Source organism: Fragaria vesca, linkage group LG3 (genome assembly GCF_000184155.1).
Source record: "Fragaria vesca subsp. vesca linkage group LG3, FraVesHawaii_1.0, whole genome shotgun sequence".
In the NCBI taxonomy this organism is placed as follows: domain Eukaryota; kingdom Viridiplantae; phylum Streptophyta; class Magnoliopsida; order Rosales; family Rosaceae; genus Fragaria; species Fragaria vesca.
In genome coordinates, this window is record NC_020493.1 from 3,781,650 (window position 1) to 3,797,878 (window position 16,229).

At 37.6% G+C, this 16,229-nt stretch overlaps 2 protein-coding genes across 2 annotated transcripts in view; both read left to right on the forward strand.

Moving 5' to 3' along the window:
• Positions 1 to 1,063: 1,063 nt before the first annotated feature.
• Positions 1,064 to 10,993, forward strand: LOC101311743. The gene is made up of 16 exons (XM_004295333.1): positions 1,064 to 2,438; positions 2,546 to 2,653; positions 2,841 to 3,031; positions 3,124 to 3,256; positions 3,865 to 4,102; positions 4,172 to 4,322; positions 4,422 to 4,694; positions 6,200 to 6,324; positions 7,010 to 7,032; positions 7,496 to 8,794; positions 8,863 to 8,970; positions 9,103 to 9,299; positions 9,405 to 9,615; positions 9,984 to 10,221; positions 10,298 to 10,448; positions 10,546 to 10,993. The coding sequence occupies exons 1-16, from the start codon at positions 1,064 to 1,066 to the stop codon at positions 10,846 to 10,848; spliced, it is 5,124 nt and encodes a 1,707-aa protein (XP_004295381.1). The 3' UTR covers positions 10,849 to 10,993.
• Positions 10,994 to 12,252: 1,259 nt separating this feature from the next.
• LOC101312038 overlaps positions 12,253 to 16,229 on the forward strand; it is a 25,868-nt gene continuing 21,891 nt past the window's right edge. The window contains exons 1-6 of the mRNA XM_004295334.1: positions 12,253 to 13,579; positions 13,665 to 13,772; positions 13,904 to 14,100; positions 14,201 to 14,411; positions 14,779 to 15,016; positions 15,097 to 15,184. Of these exons, the coding sequence (XP_004295382.1) occupies positions 12,253 to 13,579; positions 13,665 to 13,772; positions 13,904 to 14,100; positions 14,201 to 14,411; positions 14,779 to 15,016; positions 15,097 to 15,184 (2,169 nt within the window). The remainder of the gene's footprint in view (positions 13,580 to 13,664; positions 13,773 to 13,903; positions 14,101 to 14,200; positions 14,412 to 14,778; positions 15,017 to 15,096; positions 15,185 to 16,229) is intronic.

Below are 16,229 nucleotides of genomic sequence, written 5' to 3' on the forward strand. Positions count from 1 at the left end.
ACAATTAAGAACCCAGCTGACCAGAGAAAATTAACAGCCTTCAAATAGATATGTAATTTGTAAAATGTTACCGTTTTACAAGACAATGCTGTGGATAGCTTTGATGTTAAGTAGTGAGAAAGAAGGTCCACAACCTAAGTTGCCTGTGTTCACTATCCAAAACTCAGCTTATCAGCCTCAACCACAATCTGAGAACACCAACTCCTCCAAAAATGAAGCTATCATTACTATGATTCAAGGATGATAAACAATAGCAAATTGTTAGATCACAATGCAATGCCTTTTACATATTGAAGGTCTTCTTTTTGGTGTAGTATAAGAGTGTTTGTCACAAGGAAGTTGCACATTCATTGTTGCGTTTAAGATTTTTATTGATATCCGAAAATTATGTCTATACCATGTCATTTTCGTGAAGAAATTTCACCTTTGAAATCGACTGCTCTAAGTTTTGTGCATGTACCTAGTCCAAATGGGGAGACTTATAATGTAGATTTTAATTGATTCTGTTTGACTCTTTATAATCCACAAATTCTGCTAGATTTATAAAATCCGACTGATTGTTTTAAGTGTTTTAACTCCATGTGGCTTATAATTCAACTCTATTGTCTATGCTACATTACCACGGGAGTGGTTCATTCAAAAGGAATTTTATGATGTTACTGTGGACCAGAGAAGGTTATGGCAACTTGATGATCGTTCTTGCTATGGTTGATGACACTGTGTAATTTGACTAATTTCTGGATCTTTGTGGCTCTCATCTTCCAGAACTCAAGACTGTCCTCTAAGGATGACTTTGGAAGCAATATTTGTCACCTTTGTCCCACACCCCCGAGTTAGGCAAGGAAATTCACAAGCCTCAAAATGTGCATCTATTTGATAATGATAGAAGTCTGAAAGCAATTGAACTTGAGCACTATTTTATGGACTATTATAAGTCTGTATTGAATACACCCAGACTTTCAGATTTCATGGACTTCTTTAAAATTGCCACTAATTCCAGCTACAATACACCCCCTAATAGCATTTAGTGTCCATTATTGTTTGACAACCTATTGGAATGCCAATGGATGTTAGTGCCAGAAGCATTTGTGCTTTAAATGGCTCCATGTTCTTCTTCCTTTTCAACTTCTTATTCAGCTTCCTTCCTTCACATTATCATTCTGCTCAACTTGATGAGATAACTCCTTCGCAACCGTTAGCGCAGGGACAAACTCTAGTTTCCCCTGGCCACATTTTTGAGTTAGGCTTCTTCAGTCCTAATAACTCTGCTAACAAGTATGTGGGGATATGGCACAAGGATATATCTCCGCGTAAAGTTGTATGGGTGGCCAACAGAGAACAGCCTCTTGCAGTTGCAGACACCTCGGTGAGTTTGACAGTTAGTAGCAATGGGAATCTGAAGCTTGTAGATGGGAAACACAAGTCTATATGGTCTACCAATATCACTTCTTTGTTGTCATCATCGAATACTAGTTCAGTTGCTGCAGTTCTTAAGGACAATGGAAACTTTGTTGTCAATTATCATCTGGAAGCCGAGTTATGGCAGAGCTTTGATCATCCTTGTGACACTATCCTACCAAACATGGTGTTTCGTTACGGTAAGTCTGGGAAGGGGAACTTCTTGAGTTCTTGGAAAGCAGATAATGATCCATCACCAGGGAAGTTCTTGCTTGGATTGGCACCACAGACGCCGTCACAAGTGTTCATTTGGATCAATAATGGATCAAATGATTCACATTCAATTCCCTACTGGAGAAGTGGTCCATGGGATAAGTCCAGTTTCATCGGTGTACCAGAAATGGATCACCGATATATAAATGGATATAGTGTAGTTGATAACTTAAAGCAGGGCACACAGGATTTCTCTTTTAGTTTATATGACAAACCTGTGGCATACATAGACATCTCTCCAGAAGGAATAGTGAGGATTACATTTTCGAAGAATGATGGGAAGTGGTATGTTAGTTGGCAGACACCAAAGAATCAATGTGACATTTATGGAGCTTGTGGACCTTTTGGGGTTTGCAAAGCTTCTACATCTCCAATCTGTAAGTGTTTGAAAGGGTTTGTACCAAAGTCAAGTGCTGAATGGAGCAAAGGAAATTGGACAGGAGGGTGTGTGAGGCAGACCAAATTGTTTTGTGAGAGGCAAACAAATAAGTCAGTCTCATCAAGAGGAAAACAAGTTGATGATGATGGCTTCTGGAAGATGGTGAAGTTGAAAATACCAGATTCTCATGAGTTCATTACTGCATTCAATTCCCAACAATCCTCAAACGATTGCAAACTGAGGTGCCTAAATAATTGTTCCTGCGCTGCTTATGCATTTGTTAATAATATAGGGTGTCTGGTGTGGTCCAAAGATCTCATTGATATACAGAAGTTTTCGGCATCTGTTGGAGTCGAACTTTATATTCGCCTAGCACACTCCGAAATAGGTAATGATAGAAATGCTTGCATAAGTATTTCAGCAATATCATTTCTTTTTGTGTTTTATCCTTGTCATTGTAACTTTGTGGTGTATGTTCGTATTTTTTATTTACAGGTGAAGGAAAGCCAATAAAGTTAATTGCCAGCATTACAGCTATTGGTTTAGTGAGTATCTTGGCAGCTGCAGTATTCGGTTTTCACAGGAGGCGATCTAACCAGAAGAGTAAGCGATATACCAATCATGAATCAGCACATTATCTCTCCCTTGCTCTTTAAGTATAAATCAATTCAGTATGAGTGCATAACTTCATAAGAGTCCTATATATTCATTTTTCTTTATTGTTTGGTATCCGGCCTGATGTTGCTTGTTGTTTCACTCCAACTCAGTGTTTGATTTTATACATGCACAGGACAGATCAAACTAAAAACACGGAACTTTGAATCGACTGGTATGATCAAGAGTTCAAGAGATGGTCTCCGAGAATATATAGGAAAGCATGATGAGCTAAAGATATATGATTTTGATAGCATACTAATTGCCACAAACAATTTCAGTCTCGCAAACAAACTGGGGCAAGGAGGTTTTGGCCCAGTTTATAAGGTACTTTCTTTCCCAACGGTAGCACACATAGCACTTTGAACAGTACAAGATATAGACATGCATGCAATGACTAATTTGTGGACATCTTGTAGGGGATGCTACCAGAAGGGAAGGAAATAGCTGTGAAGAGACTATCTAGTAGCTCAGGACAAGGTGTTGAAGAGTTCAAGAATGAGATGCTTTTGATCTCCAATCTTCAACACAAAAATCTTGTTAGGATCTTGGGCTGCTGCATTAAAGAGGATGAGAAGTTACTGATATACGAGTTCATGCCAAATAAAACCTTGGATACTTTTCTATTCGGTTAGTTTTCTTAGTGTTTTATATATGTTCAACTGCAGTGCAACACTCATAGTCACCTATCTTCTTATTTCAATATAATCTTTCATCTCTTTGTTGTTTGTAAATGTCGAATTTGGGGAAACAATGAAAGTTTCTTTCAAAAAGTAAGATCTCACCTATCTTTTGTTACTTAACAAGAAAAAGAAAAAGATTAGAATAGTCTGAATGTTGCCACGAATCGATTCATCATTCATCACATGAAATAGTTACCAAGAGACAAACAATCCATCATTGACTACTTTCTAGATCGATAATGTTGATATTGAGTTTTAGTTCAGATCTCCATGATGCATTCACTACTACTTTTCATACAATTGTGCCTGCATTCCATAGCAATTAAAGAAGGCTAAAAATCTGATTTTAACAAAGTTTTGAAAGGATATATACCAGTCTCATGATAGTCCATAGAAACATGCATGAGTCATGAGTCATGATTTCTGAAAAACCATTACTGATCACACACTAATGTGGTGCACTGACTATTTGATCAGATACGAGAAAGAGAGCTGTGCTTGATTGGGCGACACGCTTTAATATTATTCAGGGTGTTGCTAGAGGGCTTCTTTATCTCCATCATGATTCCTATGTGAAGGTAATACATAGGGACCTGAAAGTCAGCAACATCCTTTTGGATGACAAAATGAATCCCAAAATTTCTGATTTTGGATTGGCACGCATAATCGAAGGAACACAAAATCTAGAAAACACTCAAAGAGTTGTTGGAACACGGTAAGAATCATTTTCCTCCTAATGTCTGATATGTTCAATAAGTTGCATACTCATTAGTTTGATATGTAGGGGATATATGTCTCCGGAGTATGCCATGGGAGGAATGTTTTCTGAAAAATCGGATGTCTATAGCTTTGGGGTTCTGATCTTGGAGATTATTAGCAGCAAGAAGAATACCAGCTTCTCTATATATGACCAACAACTAGGCTTTCTAGCTTATGTAAGATCATACGTACCCTTCCTTAACTTCTAATGTAAAATGTGAACTCATGAGCAGCTTCTTTCATATAGCTAAAACCATATTTATGAACCTTTACAGGCATGGAACTTGTGGAATGAAGACAGGGCCTTGGAGTTGGTGGATGAAATAATGAGGGATTCATATTCCTCATCGGAAGTATTGAAATGTGTGCATATCGGACTTCTATGTGTACAAGACAATGCTGTGGATAGGCCAACAATGGCGGATATAGCTTTGATGTTAAGTAGCGAGAAGAACGGTCCACAACCTAAGCTGCCTTTATTCACTATCCAAAACTCAGCTTATCATCCTCAACAGCACTCTGAAAATACCAAATCCTCCAAAAATGAAGCTAGCATTACTATGATTGAAGGACGATAAACAACAGCAAATTGTTACATCACAATGCAATGTTTTCGTTTCATTCTCAAAGGGTTCTTATACATCTTGAAGGTTTTCTTTTTGGTGTAAGAAACAACCTGGTCTCTTGGGGTAGGCAGCATATGAAGGTGTTCATATAGAAGATGCATCTTCATTGTTGCGTTTGCATTTTAGTATTGATAAATTTGTACACACAATCTTTTTGTCTAAGAAATTTGAACTTTTGAAATTGATTCCTCTGTATGGATCATACAAAATTTGATATACATTATGAGTGATTTCGTATGACATGTCTTTTGGGTGTCACTCGGTCCATATATATTTTCACTGCCTTGATAAGGTTAAAACTTAAAATTAAAAGTGAGTCGATTACGGGTAAACCAAAAATCCCATTTCACAACCAACTCTTAAAAACACAATTCTTTGTTTTTATACTCTCCCTAAAAACATCCAACTCCATTGTCTTTCTTTCAGGTACAATTGAGTTACGTCTACTGTGAATTTCAGAACACAGCAAAACCTTCAATCTTTTTCATCAGTTTCTGCTTCTACCTTTGCTGGGTTTTCGAGTCTGCACTACGTTAGCCGTATACTCACCAAACAAAGCTAGAGCATTTGCATCAGGTACTCAACTTTCAATCTTTCACATCAAGTTTTACTATATTCCAGCTATATGTGATGATGATGATGATGGGTGTTTTGATTCTTTCAAGTACAGATTGATTGGTTTTAGTCATGGGTGATATTTACTGGGTTTCATTTACTTTTACCTAGCTACCAGATGATTTCTTTGCATGTTATCTGGCTTTCTCTAAGAATGGAACTGTTATAAACTGCTTTTGCTTCCTTCATTTAAAGTTCAATTCTTTTTCTCAAATGTTAATTGTGTCCAGGGTTGAGAACATGCACTTATAGTTTGAATGTCACTGAAAGTGACCAGATAAGATAGTGGGATGAGGACTATAAAGTGACCAACAATGGCGGATATAGCTTTGATGTTAAGTAGTGAGAAAGAAGGTCCACAACCTAAGTTGCCTGTGTTCACTATCCAAAACTCAGCTTATCATCCTCAACCACAATCTGAGAACACTAACTCCTCCAAAAATGAAGCTAGCATTACTATGATCCAAGGACGATAAACAATAGCAAATTGTTAGATCACAATGCAATGCCTTTTACATATTGAAGGTCTTCTTTTTGGTGTAGTATAAGAGTGTTTGTCACAAGGAAGTTGCACATTCATTGTTGCGTTTAAGATTTTTATTGATATCCGAAAATTATGTCTATACCATGTCATTTTCGTCGAAGAAATTTCACCTTTGAAATCGACTCTGATTTGATCATGACAAAATTTGATATATATTGTCAGACTTATTTTGGACCCCTTGCGTCTGAGGTATCAGTATCACTGCATCTGTGCACCACTTGTCCATATAACTACAATTGTTTATATTTTTGCTTACATATGAGATTAGGACTTCGGGAGTAAACATGAGATTCTAATTGCGGAAGACGGGAAGCCGTCAATGGCGGCTTGTTGGGTCTCCGACACGCGTCATATATTCCCTGAAAGCATCCAGCTTCCCTTGACTTCTTTCAGGTACTGAATCGTTTCTACTGAACATTTCAAAGTTTCAATCTTTCACATCAAGTTATGCTTCTGCGTTTACTGGGTTTTCGAGCTATTTATCATTATGATGAAGATTGGGTGTTATAATCCTTTGATGTACGGATTGATTGGTTTTAGTCATGGGTGATATTTGGTTATTTACTGGGTTTCATTTACTTTTTCTGAATTTGTTGGTGCTGAATTTTACCTATCAGATTATTTGTTTGGATGTTATCTGGGTTACACTGCTTTGCTTCCTTGATTGAAAGTTCAACTCTTTTTCTCAAATTTTATTCATGTCCATGGTTGGAAATATTCACTTAAAGTTTGAATGTTACTGAAAGTGACCAGAGAAGATAGTTTGAATGTTACTGAGCTTATCAATGTAATGTTGAATTTGTGTGTCATGATTTTGAAAGCATTGGTGTCCCATATCAATGGTGTTAAAATTCAAGGTGTACACACGCTCCGTTGTTAAGTAGCCATAGAAGATAGTGAGATGTGAACTGTATCGATATAGAGTGATTTAGTCTGATTGAAGTTTACTTATATATACCTTTTTGGTTGACAATCAGTCAATCACAAATAAGGAACCCAGCTTTCAAATGAATATGTATAATGTAGAGTGGACTGAATTTTACTTCTGAAATTCTTCAAATTGTTATTGTTTTGACAGGCACACTATTGGAGATGCCAATGGTTGTAGGAACCAAGAATTGTTGGTCTTTTAAATTTCTCCATGCTTCTTCCTATTCCTCTTCAGCTTTCTTCCTGTAATTTATATTTGTTGTCAAGAAGAAAACTTAGAACTTGATGCTTATCAAGGGTTACTGAAAAGATCTTTTAAGGAAGTTTCACAAATATGGTCTGATGTTCTGATAAATCTGTCAGCGTCACTGTCCGCTACCTTTAATGGGCAGCACTGTTGTAAGTCTTGGGCCATGGATTACTGAGTCATATGATCTTCTAGAAGGAGGTCAAGTCTTCAAATATGTTTGCAATGACTTTGAAAGCGTCAGCAGTTCAGCACAACATCATTGATCTTTCTATATTACCTGGTCTACACTTAGTTCTGTGTGGCCTAGATTCTTTCAGTAGCCAAGCTATCCTTGTGAAACATAAAATACTTGAAATTGTTCTTCTGCTAAACATATTCAAGTAGGGATGCAACTAGGTACCGCTACTTTGTTTTTCTTATTCATCTTCGGTTTGCTTCCATCACAGTATGATGCTGAAGTATATAACATAACTCCTTCACACCCATTAGCAGAGGGACAAACTCTAGTCTCTCCTGGCCTAATATTCGAATTGGGCTTCTTCAGTCCAAATAGTTCTGCTAATAAGTATGTGGGGTTGTGGCACAAAAGTATATTTCCTCGTAAATATGTATGGGTGGCTAACAGAGATAATCCTCTTGCAGCTACAGACACCTCGGCTACTTTGAGAATTGGAAGCAGTGGGAATCTGGAGCTCGTAAATGGCAAACAGATTTCTGTCTGGTCGGCTAATATATCTAATTGTTCATCTGCATTTCTCTTAGATAATGGAAAGTTTGTTGTCAAAGATGTTATGGGAGCTGATTTGTGGGAGACTTTTGATAATCCTAGTGACTCACTTCTGCCAAGCATGTTGATGGGATATGATAGTGGTTCTGGAAAACGGAATTCCTTGACATCTTGGAAAAGTGAAAATGATCCATCACCGGGGATATTCTTAGCTGGACTGTCAACAGAGTTACCAGCACAAGTGTTCATTTGGATTAATGGATCTACTCCCCACTGGAGAAGTGGGCCATGGGATAAATCAAAGTTTATTGGTATATCTTCATCAAATACTAAGTATCTAAATCCATTCAATCTTGCTGATAATGTGTCACAGGGAAAAAGGTATTTGTCTTTCAGTTTTGACAAAATTCCTGGTGACAAAGTTCTTGGATATATCGACTTATCTTCAGAAGGTATACTGAGGTGGTTGTTTTCAGTAAGTGGGAAGAACTGGTATCTTCAGTTTAAGTCACTCACGAACCCATGTGACAATTATGGCGCATGTGGACCTTTTGGTGTTTGCAAAGCCTCTGGATCTCCAATCTGCAAGTGTTTGAAAGGGTTTATACCCAGGTCAAATGAGGAATGGAGCAAAAGAAACTGGACCGGAGGTTGTGTGAGACGAACAGCGTTGTCTTGTGAGACTAACGCAAATTTGTCAGTCTCATCAAAAGAAAACGATGGGTTTCTGAAGTTGGAAAAAATGAAAGTACCCGATTTACATGAATTTCTGGGTTCTTTGGCTCTAGACAAGTCCGAAGACTGCAAGATACAGTGCCAGAATAATTGTTCTTGCCAGGCTTATTCATATGTTGATAACATAGGGTGTTTGGTCTGGTCCAAACACCTTATTGATATGCAGCAGTTTCCATTTAATGGACAAGATCTTTATGTCCGCCTAGCACACTCAGAACTAGGTAAATGATAATAGCTCTTGCGCACTCTTTTGTTTGTATTGTAAGTTGATTTTATTTTTTCTTTTCAGGTGAAGGAAAGCCGATCAAGTTAATTGTCAGCCTTACAACTATTGGATTTATGAGTATCTTGGTTGCCGTGGTCTTCAGATTGCTCAGGTGGCGTGCTAACAAAAAACGTAAGAAAATTATATGAGGGGGGTCAATTGATTTAGCACATTATTAGAATTTATTATATATTTCCCCTTACCCAGGTGCTGCATCTTGTTGAGTTCCAACTCTGTGTTTGATAGTTTTATTGGCAAAATCAGGACGAGTTGAATTAAAAGCTCGGCGCTTGGAATCAACTAGTATGGTTAAGAATCATAGAGACGGTCTTCGAGAATATATAGGAAAACATGATCCCTCGGAGCTAAAGATATATGATTTTGATAGCATACTAATTGCCACAGACAACTTCAGCATCACAAACAAACTCGGGCAAGGAGGCTTTGGCCCAGTTTATAAGGTATTATGACCGATTTGCTAAGAATTTAAGAAAAACATGAATAGCACTTCAGAAGGTTCCATATATTGACATGCATGCAATGACTGATTTGTGGACATTGTGTAGGGGATGCTTCCAGAAGGGAAGGAAATAGCAGTAAAAAGACTATCTAGTAGCTCAGGACAAGGTGTCGAAGAGTTCAAGAATGAGATGTTGTTGATCTCCAATCTTCAACACAAAAACCTTGTTAGGATGATGGGGTGCTGTGTTAAAGAGGATGAGAAGTTACTGATTTACGAGTTCATGCCTAATAAAAGCCTGGATACTTTTCTATTCGGTTAGTTACTTCACTTGTGTTTTAGTTTAGCTGCAGTGCGTTACTCTTCTTTACCTATATTTTTTTCTAAATTTAAAATAAGCTTGAAATTTACCCAAGTCAAAAATTATCATAGAGTTTGAGGAAATCATTCAGCTCTGCAAGTTTACTGCTCTGTCAGATACTTTGTGCGTTTATTCAGTTCAGATATGTATTATGTACTCATTACTTTCATACAATGTCTATAATTTGTTAACATTCAAGGCTAGAAATCTAGTTATATTAAAGGCTAGTAGTGTAGTGATCGTTAATATTTATTTCTTTGTAACGTGCAAGGGAAGTATGAATAGCATCACTACTCTAACTGGTTCCATTGAATATTTGATTAGATTTGAAGAAGAGAGCAGTGCTTGATTGGAGCACGCGCTTTAATGTTATTCAGGGTATTGCTAGAGGGCTTCTTTATCTCCATCATGATTCCTATGTAAAGGTAATACATAGAGATTTAAAAGTCAGTAACATTCTCTTGGATGAGAAAATGAATCCAAAAATCTCAGATTTTGGATTGGCACGCATAGTTGAAGAAACTCAGAGTCTAGAAAATACTCAGAAGGTTGTTGGAACCCGGTGAGAATCAGTTCAGTAAGCCATAAACCAAAAGAGGCAACTTTTTCATATACGTACTCATGTGTTTGTTGTGCAGTGGCTATATGTCTCCAGAGTATGCCATGGGTGGAATATTTTCCGAAAAGTCTGATGTCTACAGCTTCGGGGTCCTGGTATTAGAGATTATTAGTGGCAAGAAGAATACCAGCTTCTATTTATATGACCAACAGCTAGGCTTCCTTGCCTATGTAAGTTTATACTCTAAATCCTAATGTAATAGTCATCTACATCTTTGCCGCTTTGGCGCCTTGACAAGTCTTAACAACAAATAATTGTATTATTCAGGCATGGAATTTGTGGAATGAAGGCAGGCCATTGGAGTTGGTAGATGAAGTACTGGGTGATTTATATGCTTCATCAGAAGTAATGACATGCGTGCATGTTGGGCTTCTTTGTGTACAGGACAATGCTGAGGATAGACCAACCATGGTGGATGTAGCTCTAATGCTAAGCAGCGAGAGAGATGGTCCAGAACCTAAGCTGCCTGTATTCACTATCAAAAATTCAGCTTATCATCCTCAACCACACTCTGAGAATACTATTTCCTCTAAAAATGAAGCTAGCATTACAACGATGGAAGGACGTTAAGCGACAGCGAATTTGGCACATCACAAGGCAATGCCCTTTCCGCTATTTCCTCTAATAATGGGGTACTAATTATCCTGGGGTAGGTAATGAAGGTTTTTTTGTTAAGAAGATGCACCTTCATTGATGCTTTTACACTTTGTATTCGAAAAATTAAGAATGCACTCTGTCATAGTTTTACACCTTTCGTTGAAAGAAGGGATTCATCTTTTAGAATCAGTTGATAGTTTGATATTAAATACATTGTTGAGACATATCGGATAACTTCGTGAGACACCACTTATAGATATCTCTTTACATAATTGCTTGTGTTTCTTTTTTTCTTTTCTTTTTTACTGCCGTAATGCGAGTAAAACTGGTAAATATGAGATTTAAGTTGTAAAACTGGGTAATGATATCAATCATATCTTTTGAGTAAATCTGGGTACCCGAATCCCAACAAAAGAAGATAAAAAGGAAATCCCATTTTCACGATCAAAAACAAGAAGTGGAGATGCAGTGACTAAACATCCTGCGAAATAAGAGAAAATGAAGAAGATGAAAAGCGAGAGCAATTGCATGAGGTACTCAACTGTTTCATTTAAAGTTCAATTCTTTCTCTCGATGTTAATTGTGTCCAGGGTTGAGAACATGCACTTATAGTCTGAATGTCACTGAAAGTGACCAGAGAAGATAGTGGATGTGAACTGTATCAATATAAATATATAATGTCATTTAGTCGCATAGAAGTTTCACTGATATACCCTTTTGGTTTACAACCAGTCAATCACAAATAAGAACCCAGCTGACCAGAGAAAATTAACAGCCTTCAAATAGATATGAATAATATTCAACTTCCACATTCTGCTTAGTGTTCTTCCTCAAATGATCATGAAATGCATGCATAATGGATAGTTAACCATGATTAGTCGTACCATAATTATCTCTATTAACTAATCAGTATAAACTTATAATCACAATGACAATTACGTTCTGATCCTAGGACGAAAAGAGTTTTTTTAAGGTCCTTATACTCATTAAGCCTGGCATTGAATAGACATAGAATTCACCTTATCAATATCTCAAACCAATGATGGGTTCTATATTGGCGCCTAACCGGGCAAAACTGTCACTTGATGCTTATCGAGTGTTATGGTAGTGGATTCGGATAGTAGTAGACTAGTAGGTCCTGGACCATGTATTGTTATTGAATTGTATATGATTCGTAGAAGGAGCTTAAATCTTCAAATTTGTCTGCCTTGACTTGGAAGGCATTGGAGAATTATCGTAGAATTTTCCGCATTACCTAGTCTACACCTAGTTCTGTGTGGTTTAGGTTCTTCAGCACTATCAGTAGTCAAGCTGTCCCTATGATTCTATGAAAACAGAATATAATAGACATTGTTCTTCTGTGAAACACATGTTGGGATGAAGCTGGGTAGTGTTACTTTGTTTTCCTTGTTCATCTTCAGTTTGCTTCCGTCACAGTATGGCGCTGAAGTATATAACATAACTCCTTCACACCCTTTAGCAGAGGGACAAACTCTAGTCTCTCCTAGCCAAATATTTGAATTAGGCTTTTTCAGACCTAATAGTTCTGCTAATAAGTATGTGGGGTTGTGGCACAAAAGTATATATCCCAAGATACAGCAGAAAGATATATTTCCACATAAAGTGGTATGGGTGGCTAACAGAGATAACCCTCTTGCAGCTACAGATACCTTGGCTAGTTTGAGAATTGGCAGCAACGGGAGTCTGGAGCTCGTAGATGGGAAACAAAGTTCTGTCTGGTCTACCCATATATCTAATTGTTCATCTGCATCTCTCTTAGATAATGGGAACTTCGTCGTCAAAGATGTTATGGGAGGTGTTATGTGGGAGACTTTTACTAATCCTAGTGACTCACTTCTACCAAAAATGCTGTTGGGTTACAATAGTGGTTCTGGAAAAAGGAATTTCTTGAAATCTTGGAAAAGTGAAAATGATCCATCACAGGGGTTATTCTTGGCAGGACTTTCAACAGAGATGCCAGCACAAATTTTCATTTGGAGTAATGGATCTACTCCCCACTGGAGAAGTGGACCATGGGATACATCAAAGTTTGTTGGTGTACCCACAATGAACACTCTGGATATTAATCCATTTTCACTTGTTGATAATGGGACGCAGGGAACAAGGTATTTCTCTTACGGTTTTGATAAAATTCCAGGTGACACAATTCTTGCATATATGGACTTATCTTCAGAAGGTAGAATGAGCTTTATGTTTTCAGAAAGTGGCAAGAACTGGAATCTTCACTGGTTGTCTTCGGAGAACCCATGCGATGATTATGGCGCATGTGGACCTTTTGGGGTATGCACAGCTTCTGACTCTCCAATCTGCAAGTGTTTGAAAGGCTTTATACCCAAATCAAATGAAGAATGGAGCAAAAATAACTGGACGGGAGGTTGTGTGAGACGAACAAATTTGTCTTGTGAAGCACATACTAATGAATCAGTCTCAACAAAAGGAAACGATGACGGGTTTTTGAAGTTGAAAAGATTTAAATTACCCGCTTTTCATAAATATCTGACTACTTTGGAAATAGACAAGTTCAAGGAGTGCGAGACACAGTGCCTGAATAATTGTTCTTGCCTAGCATATGCATATGTTGATAACATTGGGTGTTTGGTCTGGTTCAAAGACCTTATTGATATGCAGCTTTTTCCATCTTTTGGAGAAGATCTTTATTTGCGCTTAGCTCACTCAGAACTAGGTAAATGATAATAGCTCTTGCACAACTATAGTTTACCACTAGTTTTCGTTTGTATTGTAAGTTGATTTGGTTTCTTTCTTTGCAGGTGAAGAAAAGCCGATAAAGTTAATTGCTAGTCTTACTGCAATTGGGTTTTTGAGTATTTTGGTTGCTATAGTCTTCAGTTTGCTCCGGTGGCGTGCTAACAAAAAGCGTAAGAGAATTAGATGCAGGGGTCAATTAACTGAGCACTTTATAAGAATTTATTATTTATTGCCTCTTACCCAGGTGTTGCATCTTGTTGAGTTCCAATTCTGTGTTTGATTGTTTTATTGGCAAAATCAGGACGAGTTGAATTAAAAGCTCGCCGCTTGGAATCAACTAGTATGCTTAAGAATCATAGAGACGGTCTTCGAGAATATATAGGAAAGCATGATCCCTCGGAGCTAAAGATATATGATTTTGAAAGCATACTAATTGCCACAGACAACTTCAGCATCACAAACAAACTCGGGCAAGGAGGCTTTGGCCCAGTTTATAAGGTATTATGTTTGCTAAGAATTTAAGAAAAACATGAATAGCACTTCAGAAGGTTCCATATATTGACATGCATGCAATGACTGATTTGTGGACATCGTGTAGGGGATGCTTCCGGAAGGGAAGGAAATAGCAGTAAAAAGACTATCTAGTAGCTCAGGACAAGGTGTCGAAGAGTTCAAGAATGAGATGCTGTTGATCATTAATCTTCAACACAAAAACCTTGTTAGGATGATGGGGTGCTGTGTGAAAGAGGATGAGAAGTTACTGATTTACGAGTTCATGCCTAACAAAAGCCTGGATTCTTTTCTATTCGGTTAGTTTCACTAGTTTTTTACTTTAGCTGCAGTACGTTACTCTTCTTTACCTATATTCTTTCTAAGTATAATTTTAGCTTGAAAAGGTCTGGCATAGAGTTATGATGAATCCACATGAACTGCAAGTTATACTAAGCATGACATTTAGCCCTGCAAGTTTAATGCTCACCATTGTTGGAAAATTGGTGTGTGTGCTCAGTGCTCTTTCATATCGATCTGTATTATGTACGCTACGTACAGGCTAGAACTTCAGTTATATTCAAGTCTATAAGTCTAGTGATTGGTCAATGTTCCTTAATTTGTTATGTGCATGTGAAATATAAAACGCATCAGTACTCTAACTGGGTTCATTGAATATTTGATTAGATCCGACGAAGAGAGAAGTGCTGGATTGGGCTACGCGATTTAATATAATTCAGGGTGTTGCTAGAGGGCTTCTTTATCTCCATCATGATTCTTATGTGAAGGTGATACACAGAGATTTAAAAGTCAGTAACATTCTCTTGGATGAGAAAATGAATCCAAAAATCTCAGATTTCGGATTGGCACGCATAGTTGAAGAAACAACGGATCTAGATAATACTGTGAAGGTTGTTGGAACACGGTGAGAATCAGTTCTTTAAGCCAGAAACCAAAAGAGGCAATTTTTTCAGGTATGCGTGTACTAATGTCTTTTATGTGCAGTGGCTACATGTCTCCGGAGTATGCCATGGGTGGGATATTTTCCGAAAAGTCTGATGTCTACAGCTTTGGGGTCTTGGTACTGGAGATCATTAGCGGGATCAAGAACACCAGCTTCTATTTATATGACCAACATCTTGGCTTCCTTGCTTATGTAAGTTCATACTCTAAATCCGAATGTACTTTGTTGACATGTTTGGGGTCTTGACAACAGTTAAATGGGATTATTTTCAGGCATGGAAGTTGTGGAGTGAAGGCAGGGGACTTGAGTTTGTATCTGATGTATTGGGTAATTCATATTCTTCATATGAAGTACTGAAATGCATGCAGATTGGGCTTCTGTGTGTGCAAGACAGTGCTACGGATAGGCCTACCATGGCAGATGTCGCTTTTATGTTAAGCAGCGAGACAGATGGTCGGCAGCCTATGAGGCCTGTATTCACTATCCAAAACTCAGTTCTTCCTTCTCAACCACAGTGTGAAAATACTAATTCCTCCACAAATGAAGCTACTGTTACATTGATTGAAGGACGATAAGCTAATGTTTGAAAACTGTTTGCTATAGCATAATCTCCATTTATATCTAGTGAGTTCAATGAGTGGGGATGCTTTTATATCAAGAATTATACATACATGTGTTGTATTCATTTCACTTTATGCTTATGAATAACTTGTTCACCTATCAATGTATTGTCTCTTTACATAAACTAGGTAGTAAGCCCGCGCGCTGCTGCGGGGTGACAGCTAGGTGATTTGTGTGTGGAAAAGTGGAGTAAACCATTCAAAACTTTAGGTAATGGATGTAATCCAAAAAAAAGATTTATCAGTCCATTTTTGTACAATCGAGATGTCTGAAAGTAAAATTGAATTTACATACAAAACGGTGAACAGTTGTACCCATTAAACATGTTTACCGAAAACCATTTCTTTGTAGCGATTACAACACCTTTGATTTGGCAGCTGATATACATCTCACAGCAAAAACAACTATTTTGCACCAAAAGTCATTTCCCTGTAACGATTACGAAGCCGTACATTTTGGTTGTTGATATACACATACACACCAAAAACTATTTTACTATACAGATTACATTAGCTCCAGTTCCTAGCTAACATGTCATTTGAAGAAAAGAGGG